Consider the following 24912-nt stretch of genomic DNA (forward strand, 5'->3'; position numbering starts at 1 on the left):
CTCTGTTTGAGCAAGAAGCAGAGAGCCCTCAGACCATCCTGGTGGGGGATGGAGGTGTAGAGGGATTGGACGTCCATGGTGAAGAGGAAGCGGTTGGGGCCAGGGAGCTGGAAATTGTTGATATGATGTAGGGCGTCAGAGGAATCACGGATATAGGTGGGAAGGGCCTGGACAAGGGGAGAGAGAATGGAGTCAAGATAGCAAGAAATGAGTTCCGTGAGGCAGGAACAGGCTGACATGATCGGTCTGCCGGGACTGTCCTGTTTGTGGATTTTGGGTAGGAGGTAGAAGCGGGCCATCCGAGGTTGGGAGACTATCAGGTTGGAAGCTGTGGAAGGAAGATCTCCAGAGGAGATGAGATCAGTAACAGTCCTGGAAACAATGGCTTGATGTTCAGTGGTGGGGTCATGGTCCAGGGGGAGGTAGGAGGAAGTGTCTGCGAGTTGACGCTCAGCCTCTGCGAAGTGGTGGTCAGTGTGAGGCAGAGTTCAGTCAGGTCAATTGTATAATTCTTTGTAGAGCTTTAACAATGGCAATCTGGATCTTAATTCCCAGCAGTTACAAGCTGAAGCAGCAGCTCACACAGTAAATTCTACATCCAATGGACACTCACTGCCATCTACTGGCAGGACTGGAGACTGGAGGCTGCAGCAATGCTGTGAAACTAAATAATCCCACATCCAGTAACTACAGAGCAAACAAAGTTACCACACCTACACATGCACATTCACCCCCATTACCCCCTCCCTTACACACAGCAATACTCTAGCCAGTGCATCAAGGTTCCTGGAGCCAAGCCAGCCCACTGTTGCTCGGGTTATCTCAGTCAAAGTAAGGGATTTAGCACTAAGATAAAAGCAAAAAAGCAAACGCTGGAAATCCAAAACAAAAATAAAAATACCTGGAAAAACTCAGCAGGTCTGGCAGCATCTGTGGAGAGGAGCACAGTTAATGTTTCGAGTCCGTATGAGTCTCAGAGTCAGACAGAATCGAAACGTTAACTGTGTTCCTCTCCGCAGATGCTGCCAGACCTGCTGAGTTTTTCCAGGTATTTTTATTTTTGTAAGGGATTTAAGCATTCTGTACATTGCAGCAGACTAACTACCAATTTCACTGTTTCCTACAAGTTCAAATCACATAGATCAAAAATGAGGGAATAAAACAAAAACATTCAGCCTCCTACCCTTACGTTCACGTTCATCTCTAACCTGGGGGCCGAATTTTCAGGTCAGATGGCGTGTACAGTACAGAAAAATCTCAGAATAGATTTTTTCCCCCAAAATAACCAAAATCTGTAATTGGACACTTCTGAATGACAGGGCAACTTAGTGCTTAAAATACCAAGGAGCCTGCAATCTGGATTTCAATGCAGGCTTAGTCACTTGTTGTGGACCAAAAAGAGGCACGATCTGAGTATTATTTAAATAATGAAAAGCAAGGAACAGTAGAGACCCAAACTGATTTGACAGTCCATGAACAGAGATCACTAGAATCATAAAACAGTTACAGCACAGAAGGAGGCCATTCAACCCACTGAGTCCATGTCAGCTTTCTGCAAGAGCAATTCAGTTAGCCTCATTCCCTGGCCTTGTAAATTGTGTCCCCCCTTCAGATGCCTATCCAATTCCTTTCTGAAAGCCACAAATTAATCTGTCGGCATTACCTTTTTAGACTTTGCAGATTGTAACTATTTGCTGTATAAAAAAAAATTCTTACTCATTGTTCTTTCGCCAATCACTTTAAATTGGTGCCCTCTGGTTCTCGGCTCTTCTGCCAAAGGAACAGTTTATCCTGATCTATTCTGTCTAGACCCCTCATGATTTTGAACACCTCAAGAAACGTCAGGTACAAAAAGATACCAAAAAGGCTAACAGAATGTTAGTCTTTATAACTAGGGGCTAGAATATAAAGTTTTGTTATAGCTATTCAAGGTCCCTGTTATCAGCGTTCAAAATTATTCCCTGGAATATAGAAGGTTAAATTGTGATTTGATTGAAGTTTGTAGGATTTTGAATCGAGGGAATTAGACTGTAATATTCTGGTTCCATTTTTAGCCGATCGGAACCATAGTAGCATTTGCAATGCTTCTCTTTCCATCCCTGCAATGTTATCTCTGGTTTCATACAAAGATCTTCCTATTTCTCATCTACATGCTGCCCCTTGGTGGCATCATCTGAAAAAAGAGCATTATTTCTCACATGACACCCAGCTCTACCTCACCACCACCTCTCCTTCACTGTTGCTAAATTATCAAGACTGCTTATCCAACATCTAGTCCCGGAGCAGAAATTTCCTCCAATTAAATATTGGGAAGAATGAAGCCATTGTCTTCAGTACCTGCTATCCAAACTCCATGCATAAGGTCATAAGAAACAGGAACAGAAGTAGGCCATTCAGCCCATTGAACTTGCTCTGCCATTCAATAAGGTCATGGCTGATCCTTTGTGGCCTTAACTCCACTAACTAACTCCAAAATCAGTCCCCCACTGGAACTCTTGACTCTTATGTATATCAAAAATCTGAATATAGCCTTTATTCATGCATGCAGGTACAGCAGGCGGTAAAGAAGGCAAATGGTATGTTGGCCTTCATAGCCAGAGGATTCAAGTACAGGAACAGGGATGTCTTGCTGCAATTGTACAGGGCCTTGGTGAGATCACACCTGGAATAATGTGTGCAGTTTTGGTCTCCTTATCTGAGGAAGGATGTACTTGCTATAGAGGGAGTGCAGTGAAGGTTTACCTGACTGATTCCTGGGATGGCAGGACTGACATATGAGAGATTGAGTCAATTAAGATTATATTCGCTGGAGTTCAGAAGAATGAGGGGGATCTCATAGAAACCTATAAAATTCTAACAGGACTAGACAGGGTAGATGCTGGAAGGATATTCCCGATGGTAGGGGAGTCCAGAACCAGGGGTCACAGTCTGAGGATATGGGGTAGACCATTTAGGACTGAGATGAGGAGAAATTTCTTCACCCAGATAGTGGTGAGCCTGTGGAATTCGTTACCACAGAAAGTAGTTGAGACCAAAACATTGTATGTTTTCAAGAAGGAGTTAGATAAAGCTCTTGGGGCGAAAGGGATCAAAGGATATGGGGAGAAAGCAGGAGCAGGCTATCGAGTTGGATGATCAGCCATGATCATAATGAACGGCGGAGCAGGCTCGAAGGGCCGAATGGCCTACTCCTGCTTTGTTTCTATATTTCTATATAAACATAGTATCAAACTTACTTTCCTACCTATCTTTATGTTGTCAGCAACTTTAGCAACCATACCTTCAGTCCCTTCATCCAAGTCATTTATATAAATTGTAAAAATTTGAGGCCCCAGGCAATCTTCTATCCATGCCAATATGTCAGCCCCTACACCAGTTATTTTCTGCAATAACCTTTGATGTGGCACCTTACCAAATGCCTTCTGGAAATCTAAGCACAGTGCATCTTTTAATAAGTGGATATCCATTTATCAAATCAGACAGCAGAAGATACTCTGTGAATCACAACTGCTTTATTGTTAAACAACAGTTCACTATAAATACCAGCTTCCACTCTTCCATTCTGGATTCTTTCCCTGTCCAGAAGAAAAAGCCCTCCCACTGGGGAAAAACCCAGCTCTTAAGTACAGGCTCCAATAAGCATTACCTGCTCTCAATTCACTCTAAGACTAAACCAGATTAAGCTTCAAAAGGACCTGCATTTCTAACACTGTCACATCCACCGGTTCCCCTTTCTCCACAGCACATGCGGCTCTTTCAAAGAACTTCAATAAATTGGTTAAAACGTGACTCCCCTTTCACAAAGCCATGTTGACTCTGGCTGATTGCCTTGAATTTTTCGAGATGCCCTGCGAGAACATCTTCCCTATGGCACATGTTAAGCTAACTGGCCTGTAGTTTCCTGCTTTCTGTCTCCGTCCCTTATTGAATAAAGGAGTTACATTTGCTATTTTCCAATCTAATGGAAGCTTCCCCGAATCTAAGGAGTTTTGGAAAATTAAAGCTAGTGCATCAACTATCTCCCCAGCCACTTCTCAAAACCTTAGGGTGAAGTCCATCCGGACCTGGGGATTTGTCAGCCCGCAGCCTCAACAATTTGCTCAATACCCCTTTCATGGCGATTATAATTTTCCCCGAGTTCCTCCCTCCCTTTCATTTCCGGATTTACAGTTTTTTCTGGATTGTTCCTTGTGTCCTCTATAACGAAGACTGATACCTGTTTAGTTCATCCGCGATCTCCGTACTTTCCATTATCAATTCCCCAGATGCACTTTCTATAGGACCAACGCTCACTTTGTTTACTATTTTCTTATTTAGATATCTTTAGAAACTCTTACTATCCATCTTTATATTACTAGCTAGCTTTCTCTCATACTTTAATTTTTCCCTCCTTTATTAATCTTTTTATCATTCTTTGCTGTTCTTTATATTCTTACCAATCTTCTGACCTGCTACCTTTCTTTGCGCAATTATATCCTTTTTTAAAATTTGGTATTGTTTTAAACTTTTTTAGTTAACCAAGGATGGTGGGCCCTCTCCATGGAATTTCTCTTTCTCATTGAAATGTATCTATTTTGTGTATTCTGAAATATCTCTTTAAATTTCTGCCACTGAACCTCTACTGACCTATCCCTTAACCTCATTCGCCAGTTCACTTTAGATAGCTCCACTTTCATGCCCTCATAAATGCCCTTATTTAAATTTAAAATACTAGTCTTGGATGCACTTGTCTCTCCCTCAAAATAAATGTAAAATTCAATCATTATGATTGCTGCTACCTAGAGGTGCCTTCACTAGGTTATCAATTAATACTATCTTGTTGCACAGTACCAGGTCTAGTATAGCCTGCTCTCTGATTGGCTTAGAACGTGCTGTTCTAAGAAACTATCCCAAAAACATTCCTCATCTGATTTTTCTAGAGAGAGAGCGGAGGATAGTGGGAGGGCATAGAGTTTAAAAAAAAACATCAGATCCCAAAACAGGAGCTAGTGTATAAGGTTTTACACAGCCTAAAGCCACCTTGGAAGTATTTCAACTTTGACTTGGTGAAATGGATAAATGCGTCTAACTATCCAACAATGCTCTTCAACAGAGAAGATGGGTAGTTCTGTGATTCTGTCACATAATTCAAGGCTGTGGGACATCACATGCCAAACAAGCAAGGACAGACAAGCACTGCCAACTATTTATATGCCAATATTCGACTTCTGGTCACTCTGTACCACAGTGCCTTCGCTGTGTCCTTGATGTTGTAACAGATTAGAAGACAGGTTACTCTCTAGAAATTTCTAGGTCCAGAATATACAAATCTCCAAAGGGAAAGGGCTCAGAAATGGTTTGAACAGAATCACTGCTGACAGAGTCTTGTTGAACTATAGCCTTCAACAACTACACATGGGAATCGCACCTCGAACATTGCATATATTCTGTTCACACACCAAGCTCTATCTAAATGATTGAATGTGGATAGAGGGGTTTGACAGTTGTTGGACGAGGGGAGGATGGGGGGGTGGTGGGAAGTGGGGGATGGGGGGTGGTGGGAAGTGGAGGATGGGGGGGTGGTGGGAAGGTAGAATTAAAAACGCCGGAGATGTTTCAAAATTCTGTAGGGAAACTGTGATGCTAGCTCATTGAATACAAAAAACACATGCCCTTCACTGATTTATACAGAAACACAGAGATGAATCCTTTGTTTCTCAGGGCTGCTTTCTCTTTATTTCATTACCGATGTTCAAGATATGGAAACTAAAAATATATGAACACGCGAAATAGAAGCAGAAGTAGGCCATTCGGCCCCTCGAGTCTGCTCCGTTATTCAATAAGATAATGGCTGATCTGTTTGTATTACTAATTCCACATTCCCACCTACTCCCGATAACCTTTGATTCCCTTGCCTAACAAGAATTTATCTACCTCCACCTTAAAAATATTCAATGACCGTCTTCTGAGGCAGAGTTCCAAAGTCGCACAACCCTCAGAGAAAAGATTTCTCTTCATCCCTGCCCTAAAAGGTGACCCCTAATTTTAAAACAGTGCCCCCTAGTTCTGGACTCACCCACAAGAGGGAACTTCTTTCCACATCCACCTTGTCAAGGCCTTTCAGGATTTTATATACTTCAATCAAGTCACCCCTCATTCTTCTAAAGTCCAGTGGAAACAAGCCCAGCCTGTCCAAACTTTCCTCATAAGACAACCCAGTCATTCCAGGTATCATACAAGTAAACCTCCTCTTAACTGCCTCTAATGCATTAACATCCTTTGTTAAATAATGAGACCAAAACTGCACACGGTATTTGAGATGCAATCTCACCAATGCCCAGTATAACTGAAGGTTAACACCCTTACTTTTATGTTCAATTCCTCTCATAATAAAGGATAGCATTCCATTAGCCTTATTAATTACTTGCTGTGCCTGCATACTAACTTTGTGTGACTCATGCACAGGAACACCAAGATCCCCCTGCACCTCAGAATTCTGCAGCCGTTCTCCGTTTAAGTAATACTCTGCTTTTCTACTCTTCCTGCCAAAATGAACAACTTCACATTTTCCCACATTGAGCAACGAGATAGGACTAATTGATAACCTCCTCATGAAGGCACCCCTAGCAGCGATCATAATATGATTGGATTTTACATTCATTTTGAGGGAGAAAAGAGTGCACCCAAGGCTAGTATTTTAATCTTAAATAAGGGCAATTGTGAGGGCATGAAAGCAGAATGAGCTAAAATGAACTGGCAAATGAGGTTAAGGGATATGTCAATAGAGGTTCAGTGGTAGGCATTTAAAGGGATATTTCAGAATACACAGAATAGATACATTCCCATGAGAAAGAAAAGTTCCAAGGGGAAGGCCCACCATCTGTGGTTAACTAAAAAAGTTAAAGACAGTATCAAACTTAAAGGAAAAGCATATAAATTATGCAAAGACGGGTGGCAGGTCAGAAGATTGGGAAGAATACAAAAGATTAATATGGAAGGAAAAATTAGAATACAAGAGAAAGCTAGCTAGTAATACAAAAATGGACGGTAAGAGTTACTATAGATATTAGGATAAGAAAAGAGTTAACAACGTGAGCGTTGGTCCTACAGAGCGTGCATCTGGGGAATTGATAATAGAAAGTAGGGAGACGGACAAATTAAACAGGTATTTTGCTTCGGCCTTCATTATAGAGGACACAAGTGACATCCTGGAAATAGCTGTAAATCAGGGAAAAAAAGGGGGAGGGAGGAACTCAGGAAAATTACAATCACCACAGAAGGGGTATTGAGCAAATTGTTGGGGCTGAGGGCTGACAAATCCCTAGGTCCAGATGCGCTTCACCCTAGGGTCTTGAAAGAAGTGGCTGGTGAGATGGTTGGTGCACTAGCACTAGTTTTAAATTTTCCAAAATTCCCTAGATTCGGGGAAGATTCCATTAGATTGGAAATAAATATAACTCCTTTGTTTAAAAAAAGAGGCAGAAAGCAGGAAACCATAGGCCAGTTAGCCTAACATCTGTCATAAGGAAGCTGTTGCAAGCTATTATTGAAGATGTTATAGCAGGGCACTTAGAAAAATTCAAGACAATCAGGCAGAGTCAATATGGCTTTGTGAAAGGGAAATCATATTTAACCAATTTATTGGAGCTCTTTGGAAGAGTTGCATGTGCTGTGGATAAAGGGGAACCAGTGGATGTACTGTGCTTAGATATCCAGAAGGCATTTGATAAAGTGCCACACAAGACCATAAGACATAGGAGCAGAAATTAGGCCATTCGGCCCATCGAGTCTGCTCCGCCATTCAATCATGGCTGATAAGTTTCTCAACCCCATTCTCCCGCCTTCTCCCCGTAACCTTTGATCCCCTTACCAATCAAGAACCTATCTATCTCGGTCTTAAATACACTCAATGACCTGGCCTCCACATCAAAGGTTATTGCAGAAAAGAAAAGCTCATGGCGTAGGAAGTAACATATTGGCATGGATAGAGGATTGGTTAGCTAACAGGAAGCAGGGAGTTGGCTTAAATGGGTCTTTTTCTGGTTGGCAGGATGTAGTGTGCCACAGGGATCAGTGCTGGGCCTCAACTTTTTACAATTTATATTAATGACTTGGATGAAGGGGCCAAAGGAATGGTTACTAAATTTGCTGATGACACAAAGGTAGGTAGGAAAGTAAATTGTGAAGAGGATGTTAGGAGGCTATAAAATGATATAGATAGATAAAATGAGTTGGCAAAGATCTGGCCAATGGAGTATAATATGGGAAAATGTGAAATTATTCATTTTGGCAAGAAGAATAAAAAGGAAGCTTATTATCTAAATGGTGAGAGATTGCAGAGCTTTGAGATTCAGAGGGATCTGGGTGTCCTAGTGCATGAATCACAAAAGGTTAGTTTGCAGGTACGGCAGATAATTTGGAAAGATAATAGAATGTTATAATTTATTGTGAGGGGAATTGATTACCAAAGTAGGGAGGTTATGCTTCAGTTGTACAGGGCATTGGTAAAGCCACATCTGGAGTATTGTGTCCACTTCTGGTCTCCTTATTTAAAGAAAGATGCAAATGCATTAGCAGTTCAGAGAAGGTTTACTGGACTAATACCAGGAATGGGCAGGCTGTCTCATGAGGAAAGGTTGGACAGGTTAGGCTTGTATCTACTGGAATTTAGAAGTTTAAGAGGTGACTTAATTGAAACATTCAAGATCCTGAGGGGTCTTGACAGGGTGGATGTGGAGAGGATGTTTCCTCATGTAGGAGAATCGAGAACTGGGAGTCACTGTTTAAAAATAAGGGGTTGCTCATTTAAGACAGGTGAGGAGAATTTTTTTCTCAGAAGGCAGTGAGTATTTGGAACTCTCTTCCTCAAACGGCAGTGGAAACAGAGTCTTTGTATATTTTTAAGGCAGAGCTAGATAGACTCTTGATTAACAATGGGGTGAAAGGTTATTGGGGATAGGCAGGATTGTGGGGTTGAGGTTACATTCAGTTCAGCCATGATCTTACTGAATGGCAGAGCAGGCTCGAGGGGCTGAGTGGCCTACTCCTGCTTCTAATTCGTACGTTCGTATGTACTCCATCTTCCAGATGTTTGCCCACTCACTCAACCTATCTATATCTGTCTGCAACCTCATGTCCTCTTCACAACATCATTTCCTACCAATCTTTGTGTCATCTGCAAATTTAGCTACCATGCTTTCACTGCCCTCATCTAAGTCATTGATATAAGTTGTAAGAAGTTGATGCCCCAGCACAGTCCCCTGTGGAACTCTGCTCGTTACAGCCTGCCAATCAGAAAATTACCCATTTTTGCATACTCCGTTTTCTCCCAGCCAGCCAATCTTCTATCCAGGCTAATATGTTACCCCCTACACCATGAGCTTTTATTTTCCACCATAACCTTTGATGTGGCACCTTATCAAATGCCTTCTGGAAATCCAAGTACAGTATGTCTACAGGCTCCCCTTTATCCACGGCGCAAGTTACTCCTTCAAAGAACTCTAATAAACACGATTTCCCTTTCACAAAACCATGCTGACTCTTCCAAATTAGTTTGAGTTTTTTTAAGTGCCCAGATATAACCTCCTTCATGATCAATTCTAGCACCTTCCCCACAACAGACATCAAGCTAACTGGCAATAGTTTCCTGTTTTCTGCCTCCCTCCCTTCTTGAATAGCGGAGTTGTATTTGCCACTTTCCAGTCTGATGGAACCTTTCCAGAATCTAGCAATTTTTGGAAAATTAACATCAACATGCCTACCACCTCATTAGCCACCTCTAATGGATGAAGTCCATCAGTGCCTGGAGACTTGTCAGCCCACAGCTCCATCAGTTGCTCAGTATGGCTTCCTTAGTGATTGTAATTTCACCAAGTTCCCCTCTCCCTCCCACCTCTTGATATACGGCTATTACTGAAATGTTTTTTGTATCCTCTGTTGGAAAGACAGAAGCAAAATATTTGTTCATTTCATCTGCCATTTCCTTATTATCTACTATTAACTACCCATTCTCACTCTCTAGAGGACCAACACTCACTTTACTTATTATTTTCCTTTTTAAATACCTGAAGAAACTCTTGCTATCTATTTTCACATTTCTAGCTAGCTTCCTCTCATACTCCTGATACCACCTTTTAGTCATTTTCTGCCGTCCCTTATATTCTGACCAATTGTTTGACCTGCTGCTCATCTTTGCACAGTTATATGCTTTTTCCCTAAGTTTGATGCCTTCCTTAACTTCTTTAGTTAACCAAGGATGGTGGGTCCCCCCTTAGAACTTTTCTTTATAGAAGGAATATACTTATTCTGAAATATCCCCTTAAATGTCTCCCACTGTTCCTCTATTATCTATCCTCTAGCCTAGTATCCCAGTTCACTTAGCTAGCTCAGTTCTCATGCTCACATAGTTGCCCTTATTTAAGTTTAAAATGCTAGTCTCAGACCCACACTTTTCTCTTTCAAACTGGATGTAAAATTCAGTCATATTGTGGCCACTGCTACCTAGGGGTGCCCTTACCCTAAGGTCATTAATTAATCCTGTCACATTACACAATACCAAATCTAATATAACCCGCTTTCGGGCTGGTGCCAGAACATGCTGTTCTAAGAAACTGCCTTGAAAACATTTTATGAACTCCTCATCCAGGCTACTACTGCCAATCTGATTGTTCCAGTTTATACGTAGATTAAAATCACCCATGATTACTGCTGTCCCTTTATCACAATCACTCAATGCTTCTTCTTGTATACTTTGTCCTACATTGTGGTTACTGTTAGGGGCCTGTAGACCACTCCCACTAGTGACTTGGCTCCCCTACTATTCTACATTTCCACCCAAACTGATTCTACATCTTGATCTCCTGAACCAAGGTCACCTCTAACTATTGCACCAATGCCATCTTTGATGAACAGTGCTACCCCTCCACCTTTACCTAGCTTCTTATTCTTCTTGAATGTCATATACCCCATAATACTCAGAACCTCTTTTGCACTACAAATTGATGAGAGACACAGGGCCATGGCTGACTAAGTCAAATTCCAATTTTATTATACAGGATTCCAAGACATTTAGTGAGATCACATTCTGCAATTCTATCTAATTTTCTATGAGAACGTAGTTATCGCACAGGACTGGAGCATTCAAAGTGAGGATTTCAGTCAAACTTTGTCCAACTGGCCCAAATTTCACAAACAATGTTTCTCAATTTTCCTTCCCCTCTATCCTCTCTGACAATTCCTCCGCCCACCAAATTTTTTCAACTTAGGAAGTTTTTGGCGGTACTTGAATTTTACAAATGTATGATTAGATTACTAAACAGCCAGGTGTGTGGAATTTTACAAATTTAGCTTAAATACGTACTCACCAAGACGTGTGTTTCCTGGAAAAAAAACAGAAAATCAGGTTGTTAAAAAGAGTGGACAATATTTATTTAGTTTTAAAATTCTGCCCCACTTCTGGCTTGGCTATTGGTGAGAATTCACTAGATTACTGGTGGTGCTTTCTTTGCTCAATGTATTTTTCTATTCTCTAAAAGCCAACTTTCTTATGGTTACTGTCTGATCAATTGTTCGGGCTCATTTAGAACCACTGTCTCAAGATCCTAAGGCTTTTCTCCTTGTGAGCTGCACAGGTGTGTACCATGAGGCCTCGGGCCACACTCAAGACCGGACTAATCTGTTCTTATCTTGAGCAGTGATATTAACAGATTTAGGGTTCATCCACTGATCGAGCAGCAATGTCAAGCACAGTCATTTTCAAACCTCCAACCCATGAAACTCAAATAATAGAATCAGCAAATAAAATGTAAGTACTAAAGCGGTACAACTCTCAGGGCTGCATGTTCTATTTTAGATAGGCAGGCAGTGAAGGATATAACTGGGGCATAATCTTTACATAATAAGGAACTTTTATTCACAGAGACACATGTTACAAACCCAACAATCACAGTTTCAGTATGCCCCTATATATAGGAGCATAACTTTAATGCCCACTTAAACACAATAAGACATTCAATTAATATACAATTAACACCGCAGGTCAGATATCCCGCGGGGTAGTGCAAGCTCAGATGGCTGTCAGCCTGACAACAACTGTTTTCTAAATCCGCTCGCTTAAAATATCAGCAGATTTTCTGTCAGGTTTGTGTGTGTGTGGGAGGTTGTGCTGTTTCATCCTATGTAAAGTACAGTATATCATCATGACAAAAGATTTAAAGCTTTTATTAGAAGGAATATTGTTCTCCCATGGTGTTGATACTGTTTCCCTCTGTAGTCTTTCACGAGGGAATTTTCACAGGAGGTACACAATGAGTGCAGTTGATGGTCATATTAATTTAAAAAGTTCAACAGATTTTCCTTCAACAAATCCTTGGAGGGCATAGAGATTAAGAATTGTGCAAGGTTGCTCCAGCCCTTAATTTTTCTTGGAAAAAGGAGTTAGCAAAGGAAGGACACTGGGGTGTATATTGGAACTGTTGGTTATGACTCATGGAACTCAGTCGCTTTTGGACTTGATATACTGCTTAGAAAAATGTAATTTCCCTTCAAAATTTTATGGTTACAAGTTGAGACTAAATGCAGTTTCAGTGTAGATTGTGGGTGGGCCAGTGATACTTTCAGACTCATTCTCCATGAGAGTGCATTTTGGACATAATGTGTTGTTTGAAAAGGAATGGGGGCTTGCGCTGTGTGATGGAGAATGATTTATTATGGTAAAAGCAAAATACTGCGGATGCTGGAAATCTGAAATAAAAACAGAAAATGCTGGAAAAACTCAGCAGGTCTGGCATCATCTGTGGAGAGAGCAACAGAGTTAACGTTGAGTCCGTACGACGGTTCTTCAGAGCTAAAGAGAAACAGAAATGTGATGGATGTTATACTGTTTAAGGGGGCGGGGAGCAGGTGGAGCAAAATAGAAGGTCAGGGATAGGTGGGAGCTGAGGAGAGATTGATAAAGATGTCATGGACACAAGACAAAGAGAGTGTCAAGCAGAGTGGAAGCAGGGTGTGAGGAGCTGTAGTTGAGGTAGCTGTGTGAGTCAGTAGCCTTGCAATGAATATTGGCAGACAGTCTATTGCCAGAAATGGAGGCAGAGAGTTCTAGGAAGGCAAGTGTCAGAGATGGGCCATGTGAAGGTGATAGAGGGGTGGAAATTTGAAGCAAAATCGATAAATTTTTCAGGTCCAAATGAGAGTATGAAGCAGCACCGAAACAGTCATTGATATGCCGAAAAAGAGTTGCGGGAGGAGGCCGGATTAGGACTGGAACAAGGAATGTTCCACATACCCCATAAACAGACAGGCATAATTGGGGTCCATGCAAGTACCCATAGCCACACCTTTTATTTGGAGGAAGTGAGACAAGTTAAAGGGGAAACTGTTGAGTGAGAGAACAAGTTCAGCCAAGCGGGGGTGAGTGGTGGTGGATGGGGAATGTTCGGGCCTCTGTCAAGGAAGAAGCGGAGAGCCATAGACTGTTCTGGTGGGGGATGGGGGGGTACTGGAAATTGTTAATATGACGTAAGGCGTCAGGAGAATTGCGACTGTAAGTGAGAAGAGACTGGACAAAGGGAGAGAGAATGAAGAAATGAGTTCCATGAGTTCCACAGACTGATATGATGGATCCACCAGGATAGTCCTGTTTGTAGATTCTGAGAAGTAGGTAGAAGCCAGCTGTGCTGGGTTGGGAGACTGTGAGGTTGGAAGCTGTGGAGGGAAGAGCTCCAAAGGAGATGAGGTCAGTGACAGTCCTGGAAACAATGGCTTGATGTTCAATGGTGGGGTCATGGTCCAGGTGGAGGTAGAAAGAAGTGTCTGAGAGTTGGCGCTCGGCCTCTGAAAGGTGGAGGTCAGTACGCCAGGCAACAACCTTTGTCAGCAGGTTTGATAACAAAGTCAGGGTTAGACCTGAGAGAGCGAGTGAAGCAAGGTGCAACACCTGCCCCTTTACCACATCCAAGACTCCAAAGAGTCCTTTCAGGTGAAGCAGCACTTCACTTGCACCTCCTTTAAATTGGTCTATTGTATTCGCTGCTCATAAATGTGGTACATACAAACATATGAACTAGGAGCAGGAGTAGGCCACTCAGCCCCTCAAGCTTGCTCCACCATTCAATAAGATCATGGCTGATCTGATTGTAACCTCAACCCCAGATTCCTGTCTACCCCTGATAACTTTCACCCCCTTGTTAATCAAGAATCTATCTAGCTCTGCTTTAAAAATATTCAAAGACTCTGCTTCCACCACCTTTTGAGGAAGAGAGTTCCAAAGACTCTCAAACCTCAGAAAAAACTTCTCCTCATCACTGTCTTAAATGAGCAACCCTTTACTTTTAAACAGAGACCCCCTAGTTTTAGGTTCTCCTGCAAGAGGAAATATCTTATCCACATCCACCCTGTCAAAACCCCTCAGGATTTTGAATGTTTCAAGTAAGATGCCTTTTACTCTTCTAAATTCCAGTGGATACAAGTCTAATCTGTCCAACCTTTCCTCATAAGACAACCCGCCCATTCCTGATATTAGTCTAGTAAACCTTCTCTGAATCCCTTCTAATGCATTTACATCTTTCTTTAAATAAGGAGACCAGTAGTGTACACAATACTCCAGGATGTGGTCTCACCAATGCCCTGTACAACTGAAGCATAACCTCCCTACTTTGGTAATTAATTCCCCTCACAATAAATGTTAACATTCTATGAACTTTCCAAATTATCTGCTGTACCTGCAGACTAACCTTTTGAGAGTCATGCACTAGGACACCCAGATCCCTCTATATCTCAGAGCTCTGCAATCTCTCACCATTTAGATAAGCTTCCTTTTTATTCTTCCTGCCGAAATGAACAGTATCACATTTTCCCATATTATACGCCATTTGCTAGATCTTTGCCTGCTCAATTAATCTATGTCACTTTGTAGCCTCCTTAAGTCCTCTTCACAATTTACTTTCCTACCTATCTTTGTGCCGTCCGCAAATTTAGTAACCATTCCTTCGGTCCCTTCATCCAAGTCATTAATATAAATTGTAAAAAGTTCAGGCCCAGCACTGATCCCTGTGGCACACCACTCATCACATCCTGCCAACCAGAAAAAGTCCTATTTACATCAACTCTGTTTCTTTTTAGCTATGCATGTCAAAATATTACCCCCTACACCATGCGCTTTTATTTTCTGCAAAGACCTTTGATATGGCACTTTATCAAATGCCTTCTGGAAATCTAAGTACAGTACATCTGCCGGTTCCCCTTTATCCACAGCACATGCGACTCTTTCAAAGAACTTCAATAAATTGGTTAAACATGATTTCATTTTACAAAACCATGTTGACTCTGCCTGATTGCGTTGAATTTTTCTAAGTGCCCTGCCATAAAATCTTTAATAATAGCTTCTAACATTTTCTCTATGACAAATGTTAGGCTAACTGGCCTATAGATTCCTGCTTCCTCTCTCCTTTCCTTTATGAATAAAGGAGTTACATTTGCTATTTTCCAATCTAATGGAACCTTGCCTGAATCTAGGGAATTTTGGAAAATTAAAACCAGTGCATCAACTATCTCACCAGCCACTTCTTTCAAGGCCTTAGGGTGAAGTCCATCGGGCTTGGGGATTTGTCAGCCTGCAGCCCCAACAATTTGTTCAATACCACTTCCATGGACTTCACCCTAAGGCCTTGAAAGAAGTGGCTGGTGAGATAGTTGATGCACTGGTTTTAATTTTCCAAAATTCCCTAGATTCAGGCAAGGTTCCATTAGATTTTCCCGAGTTCCTCATCTTCCCAAATTTGATCCCTTGCCCCCATTATTCAGTTTAATGTCTCCTCGACATTGGGCAGACAAAGTGTAAACTGGGTGACTGCTTTGTGGAACACCATCGTTCAGTCCCTAAGCATCACCAAGGCCTTCTAGTCACTTGCCATTTCAACACACCATTTTGCTCTCACGCCCACATGTTCGTCCTTGGCCTTCTGCAATGTTCCAATGAAGCCCAACTCTAACTGGAGGAACAGCACCTCAACTTCCGATGAGGCATTTTACAGTCTTCTGGATTTAACATTGAGTTCAACAACTTCAGACTATGAACTCTCTCCTCTATCTTTACCCCTTTTTTAAATCCATTCTTTTTTAAATTATTTTTTATTTATTCATTAATTTAATTTATTTAAATCCTTTTCCCCCAACACAGTCACCACCACCCCCCCAGGGCCAAGTGTCACTTGTTTCTATGTTGTGCTTTCACAGAGTGCTGACCCTTGTTCTGTTATTAACACATTCTATCTTACCTTTATGCCACTATCAGCACATTCTTTAGTCTTTAACACTGCCATTAACATTCCCTTTGTCTTGTGTCCATGACATCTTTGTCAATCTCTCCTCAGCTCCCACCGATCCCTGACCCTCAAACAGTATAAAATCCATCACATTTCTACTTCTCTTTAGCTCTGAAGTGTCATACAGACTGGAAATTTTAACTGTTTCTCTATCCACAGGTGATGCCAGACCTGTTGAGTTTTTCCAGTATTTTCTGATTTATTATGGTGCTTGATCTTAAATGTTAGGAATTAAAAGGTTCAGTAGAATTGGATCCATGCCAGGGGGCATGGGTAGTGAGGGTTAGGACAAAGGAGTTGCAGATGGTCTGCTCAGTGAGAGACCCCATGAGAAATGGTGATTTTGGCAGGATGGCCATGAATATGTGGTGGAACAATTTATATTGTGGGAGATCTGAGTGAAGATTAGCAAGATGATCACAAATTCAGAGGAGAAAGGGCAAGGGCAGCTGAAATGGAGATTGAAATCACCAACGATTATGCAGAGGCTGAGGTGGAAAGGTGAGAGGACACCTTTCTGAAAAGCACAGGTTATCAGTAAATAAAAGGAGAGTCAAGAGAGGTGGAACAGTATCAGAAGCTTGAAGGAGAAGGATCCAGGAGAGTATGGAAGAAATGATAATAGCTCCACCTTGGTTGGAGCCAAACCAATAATGATGATTAACAAGTGGCTTTAATTTGTAGACAGAGCAAAAATATACCCACAATTCGGAGCAGCTGAGTTTTGGTAGGGAGAATGGGAGCCGGGAGAATGAAAGTTAAAGAATGACAATGGATGGAATTACAAAGGTGAGAAGCTTGGTAGGAAGCTGCCAGCCCACCATTTTGGGTAATGTTATTCCAGATAGTAACAAAATGGCACACACATAAGATAATCTCAGGAAGAATTAAGAAGCAGTTAGAAAACAATCTTAACAGGCGGAATATGGAATTCTCTGTCATAAACAGTTAAGGCAGAATCCAAAAATATTTTTAATATTTTTCGTATTTTATACGAAAAAGGAATGAGATTAGACGAGGCGGCTCATGCGGAGGAAAACACCAGCGCCGTTTTGATGGGCCAAATGGCCAATTTCTATATTACAGCAACCTATGTTCACTTACCCAAGGGTTGGCCTGCATCAGTGGGTGGGGTCCCAGGTGATGCCCTCCATTAGGTGAAAATGGATCTGGTTTGGCTATCAGTGAATAGTTTCCTTTGTCATTTATTCCCGGATGAATAAACCGACAATTATTTCCCCATGTGCAGTTACCTACAAAAGAACAAACACAAACCAACAGTGAAGGACTAACTGAATCTTCATTTGCAAATCCATTTGGACATTTAGTTGGGCTTAATTGAGTTAGTACGAACGACATATCCTGCCCAGCTGAATTGGTTTTCAGTGATTAGCGCCTCAAATCTGAGCTCATTGGTTTGGGAGGGTAGCATTCCCAGCTTCAGTAAGAAAGTTGGGGGATTAGGCTCCATACCAGGGTTTAAACACAAGTTTTTCACTGAAAAATTGCTGATTGTGGGGCTGTCATTTTTCAAACGAGACATTAAATTGAGACCCTGTTGGATGGATGTAAAAAAAATCCTACAACACTATTTGAAGGAAAGCAAGGAGTTCTCCCAGGGTTCAGGCCAACTCTCACGCCACAAATAACAGTTTATCTAGTTAATCACTCTTTTACTGTTTGTGGGAGCCTGATATACAAAAACACTGTAGCCAAATTATGTATAACAAGTGAATTCACTGGCTGTGATACACTTTGGGCCTTGAGGATGTAAAAGGTGCTGTACGAATGCAAGGTCCTCCTTCGTTTTTTATTATTCATTTACGCGATGTGGGCATCGCTGGCTAGGCCAACATTTATTGCCCATCCCTAATTGCTCTTGAGAAGGCGGTTGTGAGCTGTCTTCTTGAACTGCTGCAGTCCATGTGGTGTAGTATATTCACCGTGCTGTTAGGGAGAGAATTCCAGGATTTTGACCCAGTGACAGTGAAGGAACAGCGATATATTTCCAAGTCAGGATGGTGAGTGGCTTGGAGGGAAACTTCCAGGTGGTGATGTTCTCATGTATCTGCTGCATTTGTCCTTCTAAATGGTAGCAGTCATGAGTTTGGAAGGTGCTGCCTAAGGTACCTTAGTGAGTTCCTGCAGTGCATCTTGTAGACGTTGCACTATGCTGCTACTGTGCGTCGATGGAAGAGGGAATGAATGTTTGTGGATGTGGTGCCAATCAAGTGGTCTTTATCCTGGATGGTGTCAAGCTTCTTGAGTGTTGTTGGAGCTGCACACATCCAGGCAAGTGGAGAGCATTCCATCACATTCCTGACTTATGCCTTGTAGATAGTGGACAGGCTTTGGGGAGTCAGAAGGTGAGTTACTCACCGCAGGATTCCTCACCTCTAATCTGCTCTTGTAGCCACAGTATTTATATGGCTAGTCCACTTCAGTTTCTGGTCAATGATAACCCCCAGGATGTTGATAGCGGGGTTTCAGCGATGGTAATGCCATTGAATGTCATGCAGCAATGGTTAGATTCTCTCTTGTTGGAGATGGTCATTGCCTGACACTTCTGTGACACGAATGTTACTTGCCACTTGTCAACCCAAGTCTGGATATTGTCCAGGTCTTGCTGCATTTGGACATGGACTGCTTTAGTAACTGAGTCATCGCGAACGTTGCTGAACGTTGTGCAATCATCAGCGAACATCTCCACCTCTGACCTTATGATGGAAGGAAGGTCATTGACGAAGCACCTGAAGATGGCTGGGCCAAGGACCCTACCCTGAGGAACTCCTGCAGTGATGTCCTGGAGCTGAGATGACTGACCTCCAACAACCACAACCATCTTCCTTAGTGCTAGGTATGACTCCAACCAGCGGAGACTTTTGCCCCTGATTCCCATTGACTCCAGCTTGAGGGCTCCTTGAGGCCACACTCAGTCAAATTCTGCCTTGATGTCAAGGGCAGTCACTCTCATCTCTGGAGTTCAGCTCTTTTGTCCATGTTTGAATAAGGCTATAATGAGGTCAGGAGCTGAGTGTCCCTCACGGAACTCAAACTGAGTGTCAGTGAGCAGGTTATTGCTCACCAAGTGCCACTTGATGGCACCGTTGATGGCCCCTTCCTTTGCATTATTTATGGTTGAGAGTAGACTGATGGCCCATATTGCCGGTAGATGCCAGTGTTGTAGCTGTACTGGAACAGCTTGGCTAGGGGCACGACACGTTCTGGAGCACAAGTCTTCAGTACTATTGCCGGAATATTGTCAGGGCTCATAACCTTTGCAGTAACCAGCGCCTTCAGCTGTTTCTCGCTATCATGTGCAGCGAATCGGATTGGCTGAAGACTGGCATCTGTGATGCTGGGGACCTCCGGAGGAGGCCGAGATGGATCATCCACTCGGCACTTCTGGCTGAAGAACGTTGCAAATGCTTCAGCCTTATCTTTTGCACTGATGTGCTGGGCTCCCCCATCATTGAGGATGGTAATATTTATGGAGCCTCCTCCTCAAGTGAGTTGCTTAATTATCAACCATCATCCACAACTGGATTTGGCAGGAGTGCACAGCTTCGTTCTGATCCGTTGGTTGTGGAGCCGCTTATCTCCGTCTTTCACTTGCTGCTTATGTTGTTTGGCACACAAGTCATTCTGTGATGTAGCTTCAGCAGGTTGACACCTCATTTTTAGGTATGCCTGGCGCTGCTCCTGGCATGCCCTCCTGCACTCTTCATTGAAGCAGAGTTGATCCCTTGGCATGGTGGTAATGGTTGATTGGGGGATATGCTGGGTCATGAGGTTACAGTTTGTGGTCAAGTACAATTCTGCTGCTGCTGATGGCCCACAGCGCCTCATGGATGCCCAGTCTGGAGTTGTTAGATCTGTTCAAAATCTAACCCATTTAGTACAGTGGCAGTGCCGCACAACACGATGGAGGGTATCCTCAATGTGAATGGGACTTTGTCTCCAGGGCAATGCGGTGGTCACTCCTACTGATACTGTCATGGAACAGATGCATCTGCGGCAGACAGGTTGGTGAGGATGAGGTCAAACATGTTTTTCCCTCTTGTTGATTCCCCCACCAACTTCTGCAGGCCCAGTCTAACAGCTATGTCCTTTAGGGCTCAGCCAGCTCCTTGTGTGGCGGTGCTACTGAGCCACTCTTGGTGAAGGACATCGAAGTTCCCCACCCAGAGTACAATTTGCGCCCTTGTCACCCTCAGTGGTTTCCTTGCCCATGTTTGACCTGATGCCTTGAGACTTCATGGGGGCTGGAGTCGATGTTGAGGACTCCCAGGACAACCACCTCCAATTGTATATCACTGTGCTGCCAGCTTTTTGGCACAAGCCCCCAGCTGTTAGCAAGGAGGCCTTAACAGGGTCGACAGGGCTGGGTTTGCGCCATCATTTCTGGCGCCTAGGTGAATGCCAGGTGGTCCGTCCAATTTCATTCCTTTTTATTGACTCTTTAGCAGTTTGATACAACTGAGTGGCTTGCTAAGCCATTTCAGAGGGGATTTAAGAGTCAATCACATTACTGCGGATCCGGAGTCAGATGTATAGGATTTTATAGGAATTACGGCACATGTAGGCCAGATCAGGTAAGGACAGCAGTTTTCCTTCCCTAAAGGGAAGTGAACCAGATGGGTTTTCATGACAATCAACAATTCTCAGACTTTTCATTTCAGATTTTTATTGCATTCAAATTTCACCATCAGTCCTGGTGAGATTTGAACCTGGGTGCCCAGAGCATTACCCTGGGTATCTGGATTACCAGTCCAGTGGCAAAACCACGATGCCACCGCCTTCTCCTCTGCAACATCCTCCCGTCCTATGTCTCAGTTCTAACGCTCTTGTCTTCAGACCCTGGCCACATGTTCCCCTCAGTAGCAGAGTCTGGAGAGCAACATATCTCTGTGCTCTGAAATTCTCCCTCATTATCCCAAACGTGCTGCACTTCTCTGCATTTTCAAAAAAAACCCTCAATACCCTCTTTTGGATGAGATGTTAAAATCAGAGCCTTGTTTGGTGGATCCCATGGGACAATTTAAAGAAAAGCATGGAATTCTCCAAATATCACCTTTAATTCACAAATATATCAAGCCTCAAGGTGTTTCAATTTGGGATAAGGATTGTGATGTTAACAATTAAAACTAATAAACCCACTTTGGATTCCACTCATCTACATTTCAAATGAACATTTGTGCCCATCAAGGCTGTATTGTTTGAATGCATCAATGTTGGCACTCTTCATTTCAGACCGCGCTTGTTGCTTGATGATGAAAGATATGAATTTGAAGAGTGCCGGTCTCCTTTCTGCTCCCCTGTTCATTGGTCTTTACTGTAGTTTCATGTCATGGTTATAAGATATGACAGCAGTCATGGTCATTGATTCAGTTAGACCTGTCCAATAAAATGGCAACTGTTGACATATTTGCCTAATTGGGAAGTGGCCATTTTATCTATTGATGGACAAATTTTTGTAATCCTTTCCAGTTTTCATAATACATTTCTATGCATATATAAAGCATTACCGTCTTATGCCATGAACAGGATAGGATTACCAAGCCTTCAGGATTGCTCTGGAGTTTCCAGGAATTAAAGACTCATCTCCTGGATACTGCTGCAAGCAGCCCAGGTGGAAAATCACAGGGGAATTTTTTTTTAAATGATTCTTATTTCCCCCATTTGCTATGAACACTGTTTCCTTTGGCTAGAGAGTCTAGAACTAGAGGTCACAGCCTCAGAATAAGGGGTTGGCCATTTAGGACTGAGAATCTGTGGAATTCTTTACCACAGGGGGCTGTAGTGGTTGGGTGGTTAAGTATATTCAAGGTTGAGATAGGCAGATTTTTAATCAGTAAGGGAATCAAGGGTTATGGGGAAAAGGCAGGAAAGTGGAGTTGAGGATTCTCAGATCAGCCAGGATCTCGCTGATTGGTGGAGCAGACTCAATGGGCCAAATGGCCTACTTCTGCTCCGATGTTTTATGGTCTAATTTGCATACTCAAAAATCTGTGAATGTTTGGAATTCTCTACTCCAAATGATTGTGGACACTCAAGCCATTAAGTATATACAATGCTGAGACTGATAGAATTTTAGATCCTAAAGGAATCAAAGGATATGGAGATAGTGTGGCAAAGTGCAATAAAATTCAAAGATAAGGCATGATTATGTTGATTGGCCTAATCCAGGGGCAGAATGGCCTAATCCAGTTTATTTTATGTTCTTCAAGCACACACTCACCCAAGCCTCCTGAAACTCTTGTTCATGATAATTTGCTGCCTTGCCTCACATTCAAGCACTTTAGTAAATTTTTGCCATGTCATAGAAGCTCAACAAGAGCAAACTGTTGTTCAGTGAGTTGAATTTTAAAGTAATTGAAGGTATTATTGCAGCAAGTGGTTGAGGCAAAGATCACTGCTTTTTTTTTTAAAAGGGAAAAGCTGGGTAAATATCTTTAGCAAAAGATTCAAGGCTATGGAGGAGAGAGATTAATTTTGGATTGAATTAGAATAGAGCCAGTGAAAACATGATGGCTTCTAATTGCAACGTGAACGCGCAATCATTACTTTAAAAATTTATTCATAAACAATTATACCTGCGTAAGTTAAACGTATTGGCTGAGCGTTGTTTTTTTGAGAGTGGAAGGGGAGAAGAGAGGGTGGGGGGAACTAAAAAATAACTCACCCTAAAGCCATCTAAGATTAGGGTCTGGCGGTCCACAATACTGACATTACTCTATCTCATGCAGCAAGGGAAGAGAAATAACATGAAAAATGTTTTGTACAAATACAGTGCAGCAGAAGCTGGAAATCTGAAACAAAAACAGAAAGTGCCGGAAATACTCACAGGCACTGTGGAGAGAACAAAAAGTTAAACTTTTCAGTCGCATCTCTTTGCCAGAAAAGTTCTGACAATGCATTATACCTGAAAAGTTAACTTTTTCCCCCTTTCTCCACGGATGCTGCCTGATCTGCTGACAAAAATGTTGCACTGAGGCTGTCAGAGCAGAGCTGTTCCCACATCTCCTCTATAAAAATTATCAATATGCCCATCAAATGGAGGTTGGAAAATGAGAACCTGATTGGAACGGTGCAACTAGTTCCATCAAAATTCTCAAAGAAAATACAGTATTTTTAGACACAAGAACAAGCTACGCAACCATACAGATCACCGTTAAGCCTTCACTGGGAACTCACCGTTAAGCCTTCACTGGGAACAGCATGCATTTGTTTACATGATTCACTTAAATTGCATTTTCTTATCATGCCTTAGCTCAATGGCAAGCTCAAAAATACTAAATTTAAATTACAAAGAAATTTACATCTAAACAGATAACAAATCCCACAAGAGAATCCAGGTGAAACACAAGCTAGGAGAGGAGATGATGTTCAAACTACTCCTTCATCTTACACTTAGGGAGCTATCAGAATGCAGATATATTCTAATTCCCACAAACGCTGAGATTAGAACTAGAAGTCTCCCGAGTCGTTGATTACCTTTAATGTAGAATCTGCAGATGGGTTTTGGTCGGACTTTTCTCTCGTTGGGATCTTTTACTTCGCCTTCCTCAAGGTCATCATCCTAGCAACAAGTTAAAGGAAAAGGTCACCATGGGATCCTCCGGTTAAAGTAAGGATGAGAAAACAAATCAGTATCTTGTATCAAGAGGCAGTAAGAAATCTGCATAAATTATCTGGTTTGCTTGTCCTTTTGACATTGGAGGCAGACTTGTAGGAGATATAAGAGTGTAAACACTAAATACAATTGGTGCCAGCAGTCCTGGGTTAGGAGCCAGTGTTGGAAGTGGGCAGGATCACGATTGATTATGACATCCACAGCTGGATAATCTGCCAACACATGTTCCAGGCTTCCTCACCAGTAATGGGCACTAGGTTCCAATATATCATCACAATAATTCACACCCTCCTTAATGCTTGGTGACAGTTTTGTGCAAACTTCTAATTTAGTCTCTCAAATTACATATACTTTTGCATAATTTCTTACACAATTGTATTAGAATACTTACATAAATGGTGTAATACAGAAATAAAAATCAGACAGTTCACATAAATAGGACTCATTTAATTTTGGATACGAACACTAAAATCTGAACAAGACAAACAAACAATTAATGGGAGCAACCAAATGAAGTTCAGCTATAAAAACGTCAGTGGCTCAGGGATAAAACTGGTTCAGGGATTTCAACCGTACTTTACTACCAGAAATGAGTAGGATTTTGTGTACAGTCGGGAGGGTCAGGTGTGGATGCAAAAGATCCCATGGCACTATTTTGAAAGCAGGGGAGCTAACCCTGGTGTCCTGGTTGATATTTATTCAAATCACAGAATTGTTACAGTGCAGAAGGGGGCCATTCGGCTCATTGTGTCTGCGATGATTCTCTAAAGAAGCAATTCACCTAGTGCCATACCCACACCTTCTCCCCCTTACCCTGCACATTGTTTTTTTTCAGATAGTAATCCAAGTCCCTCCTGAATGCCTCGATTGAACCTCCCTCCACCACTCCTTCAATTGAAGGGATGTTTAAAAAAATCAAAAAGAAACTAGAGAGCAGAGGTGCAGGGTGGTAAAGAGGCAAACGATAACCAGTGT

At 42.2% G+C, this 24912-nt stretch overlaps 1 protein-coding gene across 2 annotated transcripts in view; it reads right to left on the bottom strand.

Annotated features, from left to right (window-relative positions):
* Positions 1-24912, bottom strand: part of zc3h18 (zinc finger CCCH-type containing 18) — a 203110-nt gene that overhangs the window by 142954 nt on the left and 35244 nt on the right. For both annotated transcript variants that reach the window (XM_078544708.1, XM_078544707.1), the window contains exons 3-5: positions 23799-23883; positions 17406-17554; positions 11343-11357 (exon numbers count right to left, since the gene is read on the bottom strand). In XM_078544708.1, coding sequence (XP_078400834.1) covers positions 11343-11357; positions 17406-17554; positions 23799-23883 — 249 coding nt within the window. The remainder of the gene's footprint in view (positions 1-11342; positions 11358-17405; positions 17555-23798; positions 23884-24912) is intronic.

The sequence above is a fragment of the Cetorhinus maximus genome, chromosome 6, assembly GCF_964194155.1.
Source record: "Cetorhinus maximus chromosome 6, sCetMax3.hap1.1, whole genome shotgun sequence".
Taxonomy (NCBI): domain Eukaryota; kingdom Metazoa; phylum Chordata; class Chondrichthyes; order Lamniformes; family Cetorhinidae; genus Cetorhinus; species Cetorhinus maximus.